General features: G+C 37.4%; 1 protein-coding gene across 2 annotated transcripts; it reads left to right on the top strand.

The window, feature by feature from the left end:
• LOC104598236 (peroxisomal membrane protein 13-like) lies at positions 1-16,269 on the top strand. Of its 2 annotated transcripts, XM_010260181.3 has the most exons (6): positions 1-161; positions 11,649-11,879; positions 11,959-12,245; positions 15,300-15,392; positions 15,580-15,842; positions 15,945-16,269. In XM_010260181.3, the coding sequence occupies exons 1-5, from the start codon at positions 137-139 to the stop codon at positions 15,793-15,795; spliced, it is 852 nt and encodes a 283-aa protein (XP_010258483.1). In that variant the 5' UTR covers positions 1-136; the 3' UTR covers positions 15,796-15,842; positions 15,945-16,269. The 2 variants fall into 2 exon arrangements, with proteins under 2 accessions (XP_010258483.1, XP_010258482.1); XM_010260180.3 differs by having other exon boundaries at positions 15,580-16,269.
• The last annotated feature ends 1,758 nt before the right edge of the window (positions 16,270-18,027 follow it).

The raw sequence follows: 18,027 nt of genomic DNA, 5'->3' as shown, positions 1-18,027 counted from the left end.
CCGCGGGGGTATTTTAGTAGTTTAAGCATCGAGAAGCCAAAGACAAATCCTCCGTGTGGGATAAAAGCTGGCCTCCGCTACTTCTGAGAGATATCGAGAAAAGTCCTCGGTTTCATGTCGCTCGTCTTGCATCCTTATGGAATCGAAACCACAGCAAGGAGGTCAGTCATCTTCTTTCCTTTTTATGTTCTTTCTTATTAATTAAATTTATTCCAAATTCTTCTGCATCACCTACGATTGATCTCTTGCCGTTCTTTAGTTTGGTGTTTTTTTCGTTTCTTTTCTGGTGGGCTGGGTTGGTATTTATTGTGTTTTGGATTTACGGATTGCTTTTATTAGGGTTTTGATGCGCGATTGCAAGAATTTTCAGGGTTTCTGTGGTTCTGGAATGATGATGAAAGTTAGCTAGCTCTCTGTGGAAGTGTGTTAGGTTTTGGGTTCTGATCGAGTAATACAACCCAAAACCTGACTAACTTAATTTGTTGTCTTTGATCCTTATGCGTTCTTAATCGTTGTTCTTTATTTCGTCATCTGGTGTTTATGTTACGTCAAATTTAATGGTTTCTTGGTCTAGAAATAGTTCGCTGCAGGGCTTTAATGCATGATTGCTAGTAGTATTATGTTTCCTGATGCTGGATTGGTTTTTGGATAAAAATCGAGGTTTTGGTAGTTTGTTTTTCCCAAGCATTTTCAGCGATTTTGAAAATTTGTTTGTAATGCAATTCCGGCTTGTAGGCGATCATTTTCTGTAGTTTTTTCGTACTTAGTTGGTATGTTATATTAGAGCTTCTTTTTTAGAATATATATTGGGTGCATTCTCATGATAGTAAAGGAGTAAACTCTGGCAATGTTTCGTATGTTCAGATCAAACATTTTATGGTGTTTCCGAGAGCATAAATAGTTGATTTTTGTTCTTGGACCACCAGAAACGTTCTTCATGGGAGCATTTCCAATTATTGCCTTAAGGTCCTAGTGTGTCTGGCCAAGATCTCCGTGTGCGAATTATAGATTGGGTGCAGTTAATCAATGCATGGAGCTAGATGATGGGATAAATTACACTGTCCAGCCAGTTATTTGTTGGCTTTTCATTGTCCAATAACAATTTCATGCACGAGTTTTATGGGTGATTAACTGGGTATTTGATATGAGCATTTCTGGATATGAAACCTGGCATTTGGACTTTCAACAGTGTAATTTTCTATAGTTGAATTATAAAACGTTGGAGCTTGTAATGTAAAGTTTAAAGATATTGTTTTCTTTTGCCTTTTGTAGTGAAAATTGTTAAGGTGCTCTCCAATTGTTGTTAGGATGATGAGGGTTTGGTTCTTGTATTTAGTTTATACAGATAAATTAGCTGGCAAGAGATTTTTATCATCAAAGAGGGATAGAGGGAGACCAATATTATGGATCTTTTGACAGGGATTTGATAAGTGGAATGCATGGAAATTGTGTTGTGTTCGGTGTTCCTTTTAATCTATATTGGCCAATATGGACATGATGTGGGCTGATACATAATGAATTTAAACCTCTCCCTCCCTCTAATAACTCCTATATTTAAGACTTTTCAAATTTAACCCCACTTCGTCTATTTAATGACTCCTATATTTAGGACTTTTTAAATTTAAATTTGCCTCATTTTAACATTTCTTATTAATTACTCCCTCTTTCTCTCATTACTCTTTCTAGTTATCTACTACATTTAAAGCAAGTTTTCAAATTGGAATTTGGGGTGCCATTCTAGCACATATAATTTTGGGTATAAAAACTATAAGTAGATAATATGTAGGGGTGCAAATGGGTTGGATCATGATCCGATCCAGAACCCAATCCAATTTTGTTGGATTCGGATATACTCATGTCGGATTGGATCGGATCGGATGATAGGATCCGATTGAAAATTGGATCGAATTCGAATCAGCCCCTATCTGATCCAAAAAAGATCCGATCCAATCTGATATACATATATGCTGTTTATTTATTTATATATGTTGTTTATTTATTTATAAATATGTTTATATTGAATTTTTTGTAATTTTTTATATTATTTATTTTTTTATAAAAATACATGACGAAAATAATAGAAGAAAATACTTGTAATTTTTGTTTTTTTTTCTTTATATAATTATATGTATATATTTTAAAATTTCCAGAAATTAAATTGGATTGGATCATATTCAGATATCTGACATTATCAACGAATTTGAATCTGTGCTTGTGAGTCCGAACGGATCAGATCATATGTTTGTAATGTCAGGTTGGATTTGGATATACCCCGATTTGAATCCGATCCGATTCGTTTGCATCCCTAGATAATAGAAAGGTGTTAACTTGGGTCACTAGTTCATAATGACCATAAGTCCACCAGTACACCCTATTCTATTTACATGTTACGATCATATGCTTTTTTATTCGTAAGTGAAGATCTTCCTCTTGGTGGATGTTTGTCAATAAATACTAAAATTGACTATTAAAATTTGATGTAATCTTAATTATGTGCCACAAGGGCACTTTTGCCTTTTTTATTTATTTTTATTTCTTATGTTGTTGCCCTAACATATAAATACTAAGTCTGGCGCTGCCAGCTATACCTTTTGATCTCAATCTTCTCTTGATCAAAATCATGGTATCAGAGCATGACAACACTCTGTAAAAGGTGTTTCATCTGATCGAAGATCTTACCAATCACATACCTGGATTGAGAATGGGAAATCTAGTTTGACCTTGCATTGAGAACTGTTGCTGGACCCTATTCTATTGTTTTTTAAACAGAAACTGAAAAGAAAATCACACTCAGAGATTGACGGATGATTGATTGAGTTTTTCTATAGGTCGGTGGTTGTTTTTTCCTTCTTCTCTCCCATTCTTCTTTGGAATGTAACTTCCAAAATCAGTTCAACTGATCAGGAACCTAGACTGAAGTGATTTTTATCATTGGCTCTTGGTATTGTTACCAAGAACATCCTAAAATCTGCCCTTGACCAATGGTGTAGGCGTGTTTAATGACTTCTGTGGGTTGGTGATCCAAAACTGTGTGGGTGAAGAACCTGTGTAGGTCATGTGTGACCTGGTTTATATGAAGAAATACATCAGCAGAATTGTAGATGTTATGTGTGGCTTAAACTAGCCCTTGTGAGGTCAATTAGACCTGTAAATCTGTGACAACAGGTACTGCGTTACTGTGACTGAAACCCTTGTGAGGTTAGTTAGACTTGTAAATCTGTAACAGCAGGTGCTGTGTTACTGTGACTGCGAATTGACCTTAAATCTTACAGTGGGGGTTGTGTGTTTGTGAGTGTGTGGACTGCAGGGGAAGGGCTGTAGGTCTGAAACTTCTGTTAGCAGCCTTTGTTATGGCCTCTGAAGACTCTGCAACTTCCGGAACCTCGTTTTTTTTTAACCAAGGAGGCATGACCAACAGTCTTGGCTCTATGAACTTTCCAACGACCATTACTCCCTTAGATGGCAAGAGTTATTTGACATGGTCTAAGGAGATGCAACTGTACATCACAGCCCGGGGTAAGGCAGGGTATATCAATGGAAAAGTGAAGGAACATAGGACTGGTATTGCTGAATATGATAAGTGGGACGAGGAAAACTGCATGATTATGTCATGGCTTTTGACTACTATGCTACCGTCAGTTAAGTAGAATTTTATGTGGGACAACCAAGGAAATATGGGAGCAAGCAAGGTCAACTTACTTCGAGTAGAGACACTATGCTAGAATCTATCAATTGCAAGCTGAGTTTGCAACATGTAAACAAGGGGAAAGAAGCTTATCCACCTACTACTCTACCCTTACATCTATCTAGAAAGAGTTAGATTACTATCAGAACATTGACTGGGAGAGTGAAAAGGATGCCAAAGCTTACAAACATTTAGTGTCACAGCAGCGGGTTTTTGCTTTTTTGTTAGGGCTTAATCCTATGTATGAACCCATTCGAGTTCAAATTTTGGGCAGTGAGGACCTTCCTTTTGTCCAAGAGGTGTATGCTCTAGTTCAATCCAAGGAAAGTAGAAAATCTGCCATGACTCCCCCCAAGGGGGAGACCATTATTTTAGCTACAAGAAGTAATACCAATTCAACAAGAAAGGGAGATGGTCAGAAAAGGGTTGATGATAAAGATAAATTGTGGTGCACATTCATTGTCAGAGATCCTGACACACACGGGCGATAAGTTGGGAATTGCATGGAAAGCTGAAGTGGGCACAAGACCTAAATAAGAAATCAGCTCAAGAACAGAACAAGAAACCAAATCAGAAGAGGTTCACCTCGGCTAACTTGGCCTCTCATGAGTCGTAGAGTGGAGGAACTACCTCAGGATTGCCCCTAGGTTTGATCTCAAGGAAAATATTATCTCTGCTTTCCGTGACCATTTGGACTCACACAAGCAGATTCTGGACCTACTCCTTCAACCTCTTTTGTACCTTAGGTAACTTAGCTTTTACATTCCATGTGTCTTCTGATACCTCTGGATCTCTATGGATTATTGATTATGGTGCTTCCAATCACATGACTGTTTAGTCAACTTTTTTCCAATCATACACCCTTCTTTCTGGCAAAGATAAAGTGAGGTTAGCCAATGGATCCTTCTCCTCCATTGCTGGTCGAGGATTTATATATCTGTCATTTGGCTTACCTTTATCAAATGTTTTACATGTTCCAAAATTGCCTATTAATTTGCTATCTATTAGTAGCATTAAACACTCTTTGAACTTTTCAGTGACCTTTTTTCCTCAATCTTGTGTCTTTTAGGATTTGGCCTCTGGGAGGACGATTGGTAATGGGAACATAGTGAATGGTCTCTATGTGCTGGAGAATAAAGTTGGTCTTGTGGCCTCAAAGTCTTTGAGTCAGTCAAATAAAAGTCCGGTTACTTTGTGGCACAATTGTTTGTGTCATATGTTCTTTGAGTCTTTAAAGTACTTGTTTCCGGAATTGTTTAAGTTTGTGTCAGTTAATGATTTTCAGTGTCAAGTGTGTTAGTTAAGCAAACATTGTAGAACTTCATTTCTATTATGCAATAAAAGATCAGATACTCCAATGGAGAATGGTTACATATACTTCATATCTTTCATTTATGACTTTTCTTGATACACGTGGGTGTACCCTATGCACTCTTGAGAAGTTCCTAAACTTGTGAAAGCCTTCCAACATATGGTATACACACAATTTCAGATAGAGATTAAAACTTTTCAATCAGACAATGCCAAAGAGTATTTTCATGGTGACCTCACTGGATTTTTTGAAACTTGTGGCTCTCTTCATCGTAGCTCTTGTGCTAGAACCCCTCAACAGAATGGGGTTGCAGAGAGAAAGAATCGTCATCTTTTAGAGGTTGCTGATACACATGAATGTTTCCAAAAGGTTTTGGGTGAATGCTGTTATGATTGCGGCTTATCTTATCAATTAGATGCCATCTTGTCTCTTGGAATACAAGTCCCCTCATCACCTCATCTTCCCTACTACTACATTATTTCCTATCCCTATGCGTGTCTTTGGGTGTAAATGTTTTGTCCATGATTTGTCTCCTACCCGCGGTAAGTTAGACCCCAAAGCCATTTTTTGTGTTTTCCTTGGCTACCCCCTTTCCCAAAAGGGTTATCGTTGCTTTGATCCTATTTCCAAAAAGTACTTTGTATCCATGGATATTTCTTTCTTTGAAGATGTGTCTTTCTTCCCTGCTTCTCCTCAGGGGGAGAGTCCAAGTGAGGAGAAACAGAGATAGGTTTTGTTGCCTTCTCCCTCCTAACCCTCCTCCATTTCGGGTCTTTCGTAGATAGCGGTATAAAAGTCAAGGTCGGGGTCAACAAATTTCAATAGACACAGAGCATCTTGAAGCTGTGCAACCTATGCCAACGGACTCTCAAGGGTTGAATCCATCACTAGGAATGGCAATGGGGCGGGGCAGGGGCGGGGGGCCTCTCCCCATCCCCGTCCCCGCGAAAATCCCCATCTGTGTCCCTGTCCCCATCCTCGCTAACGGGGAGGTTATCCCCATCCCCATCCCCATCCCCACGGGGATCCCTATCCTCGTGGGGATTCCCATTCCCCGTGATTCTTTGTAATGCTAACCATTTTGTTTTTGTTTTTTTTTTTATTTATTTAAAATAATAAGAATAAAATAATTAACATTTACAATTGTATTAGAAAACATTCAAACATATTTTTAAAAATATTAATATATAGATGTATGTTTACATATTTACATATATAACATATGCATACATATATACATATATATTAGTGGGGATCCCACGAAGCGGGGATCGGGGTCCCTGTGGGGCGGGGAGTGCTCTCCCGGTCCCCGCAGGGGGAAAATCATCCTCATCCTTGCCCCATTCGGGGCGGATCCCCACGGGGATCGGGGAAATGGGGAAAATTGCCATCCCTATCCGTTACCACATCCAGATACTATTGTTCCAGTTAATCTTCTTGAACCCATTGATATTGATACTTCTAATTGTGATCTGAACCTTCCTATTGCTAAGAGGAAGGGTTTTCGATCATGCACCACACACCACCCAATGACTCACTCCTTATCCTATGAGAATGTTTCACCCTCTTTCCGTGCTTTCCTCTCTGCTATTGACAGTGTTTCCCTTCCTAAGAGTGTTGTAGAAGCTTTACTTATTCCTGAGTGGACAAATGCAATGAAGGAGGAGATCAATGCCCTTCACAAAAATGGCACATGGGAGTTGGTAAATCTTCCCGAGGGAAAGGAACCTGTGGGGTGCAAATGGGTATTCTCTGTGAAACATAAGGTAGATGGCATAATGGAAAGGTACAAGGACTGACTAGTTGCAAAAGGTTTTTCATAGGTGTATGGAGTTGATTATGCAAAAACTTTTGCACCTACAACAAAAATGAATTCTATTCGAGTTTTTTCTTTAGTAGCAAATCTAGATTGGGAGCTTCATCAACTGGACATTAAAAATGCCTTTTGAATGGTGACTTAGAAGAAGTGTACATGACCCAACCTCTAGGTTTTTGTGCTAAGGGAAATGAGCAGAAAGTCTGTAGACTGAAGAAACCTCTGTATGGCTTAAAACAGTCTCCAAGGGCCTAGTTCAGTAGGTTCCACAAGGCAGTTCAATAGATGGGCTTTAAGAAGTGCTAGTCTAATCACATACTCTTTATGAAGAGAGAACAAGGAAGAATGGTAGCTTTAATTGTGTATGTCGATGGCATTATTATCACCGGTGATCGGGACTCAGAGATATAGAGATTGAAGAGATTCTCGGCTACTCAATTTGAAGTGAAGGATTTGGGACCTTTACGTTATTTCCTTGGAATTGAAGTTGCTCGCTCAAATTAGGGTATATTCATCTCCTAGAGGAAATATATTCTAGATCTCTTGAAAGATACGGGGAAGCTTGGAGCAAAACATGTTGACACTCCTATAGATGTAAACCATACGCTTGGGGATTGCAGTGATGATCCCATAGCAGACACAAAGCAGTATCAAAGATGGGTGGGCAGACTTCTCTACTTATCTATGACAAGACTTGATATTGTGTATGTAGTGGGAGTCCTTAGTCAGTTTATGCATGCTCCTAGGACCACACACTTGGAGGCAACATACAAAGTTCTTAGATATTTGGAAAAATCCCCTGGGACTAGATTCCTATTTGATAAACATGGGCATATGAAAGTTGAGGTTTACATTGATGTAGATCGGAATGATTCTGTGGATGACAGAAAATCCACTAGTGGCTATTGTGCCTTTGTTTGGGGAAATCTTGTTACTTGGAGGATGTTGAAGTCATTTTTTTATTCAAATAATTTGTAATAAGTGGGCTAGCTAGTCTACTAGCCAAATCATTAAAATTATAAAAAAGTATCCCGTATGGGAGTTCCCCCTCTTAAGTGGGGAGTTCTCTCTCTTTAAGTGGGGAGCTCCCTCTCTTAAAGTGGGAGGGACAGGTGTCCTTCACCTAGGAGGAGAGGGTAGTTACATAACCACCCCACTCCCTATTTAAGCTCCTTAAGAGGAAGCTAGAAACACATACACACGAAGAGACTCTTCGGAGAAAATTTTCACAAGAAATTTTTAAGAAAAGCAAAGATAAGGAGAGAAGAAAAAAGAAGTGCTCAAGGGAAGGCAATGAAGGAAAAGTCTCACTAATACAGGTAGTAAAAAGGAAAGTCCTCTCTGTGAATACTTCTTATTTATGTGCTGCTACGTATCCTTCTCTCTCTCTCTCTTTTGTTTTTACTTTTGATAAAGGAAAAAGAGGGAAATAAACCATCTACAATTAGGTGCCTTTACTTGGTTGATTATGGTCCTTCTTTCAAGACAAAGTTAGGGATTAAACCATCTACGATCTAAATCTCAAAGGCTGATTATGGTTCCCTTCAAATGAAAATGAAGAGTAGGGGGAAATAAACCATCTACAACCAGGTGCTTCTACTTGGTTGATTATGGTCCCTCTTTCAAGACAAAGTTAGGGAGTAAACCATCTGTAGTCTAAATCTCAAAGGTTGACCATGGTTCCCTTCAAATGAAAATGAAGAGCAGAGGGATGAAAAACGTCTACAATCAAATATTCAATTTGATTGACTACGGTTCCCTTTTTGTATGCAAAATTCCAAGGAATAAGGCTGTCTACAATCAGAATTCCATCTGATTGACTACAAGTTATTATGAAGAAAGGAGTGAGAAGGAGATTATCTTTGTATTAAAGAAAAGAGAAATGTATTGCTGTATGGTTTCTCAATTGTATTTTCTTTTTCTTTCTTCTCATTCTTGTACACCTAATGTAAAAGAAAAGCAAATGAAAAGTTCTTTTCAAGTATCCTATTGTTCTTTTCTTTTGTTCTATGCGTTCATTTCTCCAAGTCAGAATCAAAAGGTGTTCTCTACTTTCTTGTGGGGATGTAATTAAGGGGAACAATCAGTATGATTCCCTGAATGGGCCTTACCCAAAATAATAAAAACTCAATCACTCGATTGAGTGAATTATGTTGCATGAGAATTTATTAAAATTTTCACACCAACAGAGGAGTAAGAAACAAAGTGTGGTGGCCAAATCGAGTGCAAAAGCTGAATACAGGGCCATGTCTCATGGTGTGGCAGAACTTCTATGGATAAAGGATCTCTTGGGTGAATTGGACTTTCCTTTCAGTGACCCTTTGTCATTCGATTGTGACAATAAGGGAGCCATCAACATTGCAGTCAATGTTGTTCTCCATGATAGAACTAAACATATAGAGGTTGACAAACACTTCATCAGGGAAAAATTGGACAAATGAGAAGTTTGCACTCCCTACATCAGCTTTGAGGAATAATTTGCAGACATCCTTACCAAAGGATTAAACTCCATACGGCATTATAATCTTTGTGATAAGTTGGGGATGATTGATATCTACGCCCCAACTTGAGGGGGAGTGATGTAATCTTAGTTATGTGCCGCAAGGGCACTTTTGTCTTTTCTTTTATTTTTATTTCTTATGTTGTTGCCTTAACATATAAATACAAGGTCTGGCACCGCCAACTATACTTTGATCTCAATCTTCTCTTCTCTTCCTTCTCTTCTTCTTCTTCTTCTTCTTCTTCTTCTTCTTCTTCTCTCTTGATCGAAATTAAAATTTATATATTAATAAATATGAAGACAAATTATACTGATTTTCTAAAGATTAAGGTGTACACATTTTAGTTCTTCCATCATTTTTCAACGGTTACCAATTGTTTCCCGATATTTCACACTTTATAGTTTATATAAATCATTGAAGTATGAATTTTTATGTTTAAATAACTTATTTTTAGTCATTTGAAGCTTATGTTTTTTTTTATAAGATTGAAGCTTGTGTTTACTGTTAGTAATATATTTTGTAGGATTTATTTGAGTTTCCTAGTGTATCCATGTGCATCTTGATTTTTTGTTCATGTCCATGTGTACCCAAAGCGTGTCTTGATACATCTCTTAAAATTGCCTTTCCAATACACTTTGTGTTTCCAATACTGTACCTTGTATCTCTCATTGGAGGTTGAAGATTAGGGTCTTTTTTTGGATCTTTAATCACCCTCTCTCTGGGGGTGATTCTAGCATTTTAACATACACTGAAGTGGATTTTTTTGGTTAAAATTCAAGAACAGGGAGTCAAACCTGAGGGTGCGAATAGGCTAGTTGATGATCTTGCCAAGGTGTTTGGATCTGCTGACTACAACACATTAGTGGCCACTCTTATCCAACTGCACATTGAGAGTATCGATGACCACAACACAATTGATGTTCCATATGTGTGGCTGGGTGATGTAGCCAGCAATATGTTGTGGTAAGCAGATCCGGACTCTTTGCTAAGTCTGGGGTTGAAGGGAATTTCTCATATGGTTTGTAGTACATATGACTTTGTAATGCTTGGTTTCATGGGGAACATGGGATACCAGGTCTTGGGTATGTCCAAGAAAGGAAAAGTCTGCTGGTTAACTATTCTAGTTGTGATTATGTTGGCCATCGGGTATGATTAGAGTCGGGATCTCCTGCCCATGAGAACTCTGCCCACGCCTACCCACAAAACACTACCCCCCATGAATTGGGAACATCTCCCCTGCATAATACTATGCAGAGGATGAGATGCTCTCCAAGTATGGCTGCGATAAATGTGGGCAGGAGATCCGGACTCGTATGATTAAAGGGATACCAGAATTGTTGAACAGAAACCAACCTCTAAAGGAGGTGTGATTAATTTGGTAGTAGAGGAACTTAGGATTTGGTTGTCTAAATACAACCAAAATGGAATGTATATGTACAGCATCTCATTGTACAAAGGACCTTTTTTTATTATACTGCAATATACTTTACCTTTTCCCAAAAGAAAAAGAATTCTATTTTTGGGCTGAGTGGCTGACATGTGTGAGAATGCAGGTTTGAGCCTGAGAGCAGCCACTTTGTGCAAAAATGCCAAAGGTTAGGTCAGTTTGAAGCCCACCCCTAACAAGACCCTGGATGGTAGGGACTAAAATTCCTTAGTTGCCCATTTTATCTGGACTACTTGGAGACATGAAACTCAAGCAGGTTTCATGAAGCAACCCAAGTTCACACCCTGGATCAAGCCATTTAAATCTATAACCTGGCCTAGACTTAGAATCGATGAAGAGGCTATTCCAAGACCATGCCATGTAGATCTTGTCAAACCTGGCTCACAATTTTAGATAAGTGAGTAGTTTTTAATACGAGTATCGTGAGACTTTTTTCTGACTTATTTTAAAATTGATTTAACAAAAAGCTTTTGTGGTTTATATTTTTAATATGCCCATTGATAATCTGTATGATGTGGTTTGTTTACATATTATGCCATTTGGTAGAACTGCCCATGCACCTGTTAGACCTCTTTTTTTCAATGGATGATAAGTCCAACTATGGCTGGGTTGTGATTTGGAATCCTGGGTAAAACCCAAGGTTTGTATATGATACCACAAAATGACTTACTGTTCTGTCTGATTGGTTGGGTTGGGTTCAGCTTAGTCCAAGTCGGATCCCTGATGGACCTCACTGTCACACATGGATAAGTTGCTATTTCTGAACTTTTCTTGGTTATTATTCTGATGGTTGTTTTATAAGACTATTGCTATTTCGCTCTAATATCAGAAGGGGATATAACTCATTTTCTGTTATTTGTATTTGGAACTTGGTTATGCAACTGCAGCTAACAGCCCTCCACCAAAACCTTGGGAGCGAGCAGGGACCTCATCTGGGCCTGCGCCTTTTAAACCCCCATCACCTGGAAGTACAAGTGAAGTAGTTGAAGGTGCAGGAACTTCCAAACCTGGAGAAATTGTTTCAACTGCTGATAGAAATACAACTGTAAATAGAAATACTCTAGGTAGGCCTGTACCTACCAGGCCCTGGGAGCAGAACTATGGAAGCAACTATGGAGGTAATTGCTGGTTATAATCTTAGAGCAATAGATTATTTTCTTTTCATTATGAAGCTTATGGACTCAACTTTCCTTCCAGGTATGAATTATAACTCAGGCTCTGGATCTGGAATGTATGGTTCCTATGGTGGATATGGGGGAACCTATGGTGGTGGGATGTATGGCAACCCTATTTATAGAGGAGGATATGGTGGGCTATATGGTGGTTCTGGAATGTATGGAGGTGGAATGTACAATGGTGGCTTTGGGGGTCCGGTAGGTGGTTATGGGATGGGCATGGGAGGTCCATATGGTGAACAAGATCCAAATAATCCTTTTGGTGCTCCTCCATCACCGCCAGGATTTTGGATTTCATTTCTTCGTGTGGTAAGGCATATAATCCCTCCATATCTTATTGTTATATTTGATCTTTCTTGTTGAACTGCATATTCTTCTTAATTGGCTTCAGAAATCAGAATTCCATAAAAATGTATCATCAAATGATCAAGTCAAAGACATTTTATATGCAGTTCATTGTAGACATATTATAGTTTATCATTTCCCTTTGTTTGCAACATAGGTGTTTCTTTTTTACAGATTATGCAATATAGCTGTAATGTTAATCTAAGTCATGTTGTTGCTTTCTTGTGTTAGTCTTCCATATATTTTAAATGTTTTATTGTTTTGTGCATGGCAAACAGAGTACCAATTCATGGTTTTCTCTATTTGGACCTGTAGTGATCCATTTACCACTGCAAAGTTTTGACTTTCTGACTGGGTGCTGATGATTGTGTGATTAAGGGCATCATCTGTCTTAAGGTTCTGTCAGGGAGAGGCATTTTTACAAGCATGCTTTTATGTGAATTACCCTACCATTTCTTGTTATGTTTTCCTTTTCCCATTTTTTTTTCCTTTATTCTTATTCTCTTGTTGTAAGCTGTCTTTTGGACGCTTAGAGTTTCCTGTTGTATGCATTTTCTGGTTGTTTTTTATGTTCATGTTGGCCTTGTCAGAATGCGTGCATGTGAATGATCACAAAGAGATAGATATAGAGAAATTTTCTTTCTATAGGTTTCCTTTCTAGTTCTTTTAACTCTCTTTCTCACTCTTATAAATGGACCTGATATTCTTTCATTGTGGTTGTCAAACACCTCTAAAATGTTGATGACTATCTTGACAAGATCCTGACCATTGATCATTGTTTCCTAGGATTAGGGGTGGATTCGAGCCAAGCAGAGCCGAATAGTAAGAGGCTCGAGCTCGGTTCGAGCTAGAACCTTGAGCTTGAGCTCGGTTCAAGCTAGAACCTTGAGCTCGAGCTCAACTCGAGTCAAAAATTTGTAAGCTCAAGCTTGGCTCGGCTCGAGCTCAACTTGAGAAAAATGTTTTATAAAAATAAAAAATTATATATAAAAAATATTTTTTATTTGATATTTAAAAAATTAAGAATTATAATAATTAGTTATTAAATAAAAATATTATATAAGATTTTTATTATATAAAAATATTATATATAATAATTAGTTATTATATATAAAAATAAAAATATTATATATAATTTTTTTATTATATATTATTATAGCTATTCGAGCTCGGCTCGCAAGCCTCATGAGCCGAGCTTTATTAGGCTCGAGCTCGGCATAGAGATCATGGTTTGCAATATCAGCAATATTTAGCAAAATTTCCCCGAAATATCCCCATTTTTCTAGGGGGTGATACAAAATTTTACCAGAACTTTTTTTCCCCAAGTATCTTTGATATTTTGCCGATAGGTCAGCAGTACTTCAGATTTCATTGACAGATAATATTTAAGGTTTAAAATTTTAGAATATTATTAAAAGTATTCCGATATTTTCATTAAAATCATCATAACTTTTTAAAAATGTTTTCCTAAGGAACCAATGGGGGAATTAGTGACTGAATAATTGGCTTGCTATTTTGATATGATTCACTTACAAAGTCACTATAATTCAAAAGAAAAAGAAAAATGCATATAACTACAAAAGAGTATTTTCAATCCAATCAGAACATATAATACAAGAAAGGACAAAGGACAAAATGACAAATAAATGACATATTTAATATTGAGAAGATATATGACTAAAAGACTAAAAGGGGGACAGAGAAAGATGCCCATTAAAGTCTCTCCTATTTAATTTATAAAGTTCTTTGCTATGTTTTTTTTAATGCCTTTTCAATTATATTTCTTTGTTTATCAACTAATTCCATGTTTCTAGGAAACTTTCTTGGTTCTTTAGGTTTTCCAAGTATCTTAGTGAAGTTAGTGAAGTATATCCGAAATTTCTCCTTCTCTACATGGCTAAATGTTCATCGATATTGTAATTGCAAACCATCGTAGATATCCAAAATATATAGTATGCTTCCTTTTTGACATGAAAGATGAGTCATCAATTGCTCATCTCATCTACTACACTTTCACCCAAGAGATTTGGTTACACTTTGTTGTTCTATTTGGGAAACAATGGGTTACCCCAGGTACAATTTTCTTGTATCCTGCTAAGGGTCTCATTAAGAATTATGCTGGTGTGCATGGAAGGAAATGAATAAAAGAGAAAATTAAATTGTCATAGATGTTTGGTGAATGCTGTTACTTCTTGTCTACTTTTGGTCTTCCAGCTAAAAAGTTTTTCGACAGCTAAACTTAAATCATTTTGCAATGACTGGGAATAGCATTACTTTTGAGTTCTCGAGGGTTTCCATATATATATATATATACCAACATCAGATTTTTGATGGGTTGTATAGTGATAGCTTGCTTTCATGTTATTTTTGGCTTTTTTATTTTTTCTTCCATACCATACGTTTTTTTGTGCCATCCTCTTTGGACACACTTCCCTCTATGGACCGATATTGTACATCAATTGATGCTTGTTGATAAAAGTGATGGAAAAATGGGCAGGAAAGTTTCATCATCTTCTTGATGGTAGACCATACACCTATGAAATGTTCAGATCATTCAATCACTTCTTGGCAGCTGTTGCTCAAACATACAGATTAGATCACATGAAATTGTCCGTTTAGATTTCTTGGCTGCTTTCATCTTATGCATCTTTAAGGCTGTGTACATCTATCCCCAGGCCCCACAGTGGTGGGAGCCTCGTGCACTGGGCTGCCCTTTTTTAAGTCACTTGAGTCAATGGTTTGTTGGCACTGCATCATAGAAATAGAACCACCCTTTAAATTGTCTGATACCTTGGTAAAATACATTTTTGATATCGAAGTTCATTCTACTACAGGGATATAGGTATAGCTTCAACATGACTCCTGGTCATCAAATTCACCGAGTTGATCCATAATTGTTTAGTTTGTGTCGGATTGCTCTTACAACCCAATGAATGCCATATCATGATCTTCTTTTATCAGCATATCATGATATCCTTTTAATTATCAGCATATTTAACAACGATTTTCCTTTGGCAGATGCAAGGTGTGGTAACCTTTTTTGGTCGGATTTCAATTCTCGTAGACCAGAATACGCAGGCCTTTCACATGTTTATATCTGCACTTCTTCAGGTGCTTCCTTGTACTTTTAACTCTTGTATTTCCAATCTATTGCATGCAATAGAGTTGAGTTGGGGGGCATTCATCCCTGCTTGTAGAATGCACAAACCTCGTCAAGCTGATGCAGTGACCTCTCTCTTCATCTTGATCATGCTCTGGAATATGTCGACTTTCATAATTCTTTTTTATGTTTTTGCAGCTGTTTGATCGTTCCGGAGTGCTATATGGGGAGCTTGCTAGGTTTGTATTGAGACTGCTGGGAATCAGAAGAAAGCCTAGGAAAGGTCATATTCCTGGTCCCGATGGACTCCCAGGCCCACACAATCCCCAAGGTGGTCAGAATTACATTGAGGGACCGAAAGCTGCTCCTAGTGGCTCATGGGACAGTGTTTGGGGCGATGATGCTAGCAAATGATTGTGATCTTGCCGTTGGTTGAGAAAGAGTAATCTACCTGTACAGAGGTGAGAAACAACTCTGCCGTTGCTTTGTATAGATTGAACCCATCCTGGTAGAGTTCGAATTTGCAAGAAAGAAAGAGATTGTTCTCACTTCTCGGTCTTCAGTGTGAAGGAATGTGGACGGTGGAATACACTACAAGATGAAAGCTTCTTCAAATGTATGCTGCTGATTTAATGTTGAATGTCTAGACAGATTCTAATACAAGGGAGAAGATTGTCTTGTTGATTATGTTTTTCTTCAAATTGCAAGTCAAAGCAGCGTCGCCTTGCAAAAATTTGTAATATGCTTTTTTTAATTACTGGATCATTTATTTCCAAAATCCTTTGGTTGAACCAACACGCCGTTCCATTAGATTAGAGAGGACTTTTCATTTTGAAATTGGACCAATTTTTAGAACGTTGGAAACTGATTATTGATTATTTAGGTTCACCGATGCCTCAAATCTCAAATCCGGCTTTGGATTTGGTAAACCTGAACATGCAATTTGTTGTGAATAGCGTGGCAATTCTCTCGGATCACAGATGGAACTATGGAAAGATCTTTTAGAAGAATCTTATCCGTTTTAAATCAAGTTGTGAAATTGGAGCTTCATTAACCTTCGTTGATAGAACCTCTGAGGTGGAACCGTGGAGATGGAAAGTAGCATTGAAGAGAATCACAGAAATCGAAGGTTCAGAATATATACAAGTTTTACTTCGCCAAATGTCTCCAAGGTACTCTTTATGGTTTGCATTTGCTGAATAATCACTTGTCACGTCCAAGGGATCAAGTAATATGGTGAGTTGTGGATCGCCAACAAAAAGAGGTGAATTGTGAGTGTATTTTTTACTAGACCTTAATCTTGGTGGTAGATGATTTTTGAATGCAACTCTGCGAGTTTTTCGCTATTAATCAATTGTACTCGAGATGGGTTTTTGATCCCTCTAGGGGTTAAAGGCATGGGATCCTCTCACCCCAAAGTTTTAAATATGGTACCTTAATGAAACGATACGTGACACAGGTACACTAGTGCTGCGAAATATCGATTGTATCAGCCTCGTATGGCATGTGCAGTGGTCTTTCTTGTGAAATTCAAATTGTATTAGTAATTGCACTAATAATTGTGTTTTACCAGCTTTTTAGTTTATTGATGCCATTTATTTCTCCTTTTAAATATAAATTAAAAAATATAACTTAAGATTTGAAGCAAGTCACCAAAATAAGAGGTGACTTGATCCCTTGGACGTGACAAGGCCCTTAGATAAGGGATAAGAGAACAGGCCCTTAGATAAGAGATAAGAGAAAACAAACAACCAATCCCTTGGACGTGACAAAACAAGACTAAGGGCCTGTTCGTTTCCTCTTAACTTTTATCTCTTAAGAGGAATCTTTTAATTTTAAGAGAAAATTGGTTGTTTGTTTTCTCTTATCTCTTATCTCTTAAAGTGCAATGACAACTTTTTGTTTTCCAATGATACCCTCAAAAAGAAACAAAAACTCTCATATATGGGATCAAAATAGATATTTAATAGTTTTCAGAATTCAAAACAATATTCTCTATATTCAGAGTTCAAAGGAAAGAAAAGTTCACCAATACCAATATATCTCTTAATGTAATTATTACACTTCTAGATGTCAGGCTTCAGAGCAAACGAACAGGCTGTAAGACAAACATTGAAAGATGTAAGGCCCAACTTATTCTAAAAGGATGCATTCAAAAGGAAGGAATGAACTACGGGTTTTATCTCTAGTATAAAAAAGGAATAATTTAGGACAATCATGACCCTAGTTTCTCATTTTGATCTAGAATTGTATAAGATGGATGCCAAGACAACATTTCTAACCAGAGACTTGTATAAGGAAATCTACATGCAGTAACTGAAAGGTTTTGAAGTAAATTATAGACTAGTAGTGCTTTAAGTATAATGCTTTGTCCAATTATAAATTTAAGGAAAACATTGTTGACCAATAAATATGTACGTGAAGTTTGGCAGGAGTAGTTATATCATCTTGATCCTGTATGATGATGATATATTACTTGTTAGTAACAATCTTAGAATATTATACGAGACCAAAAGATTTTTATTAAATAATTTTGATATGAAAGACCTTAGTGAAGCCTCTTATAATTTAAGCATTTAGATTTATAGAGATCAACCCTTTAGTATTATGGTTTTTTCTTAAAAGGCATATCTAGAAAATGTGCTC

This window comes from Nelumbo nucifera, chromosome 7 (assembly GCF_055504915.1).
Source record: "Nelumbo nucifera cultivar China Antique chromosome 7, China Antique-T2T, whole genome shotgun sequence".
NCBI lineage: Eukaryota > Viridiplantae > Streptophyta > Magnoliopsida > Proteales > Nelumbonaceae > Nelumbo > Nelumbo nucifera.
The sequence above is the reverse complement of the archived record's forward strand: the minus strand, read 5'-3'. Positions and strand labels throughout refer to the sequence as shown.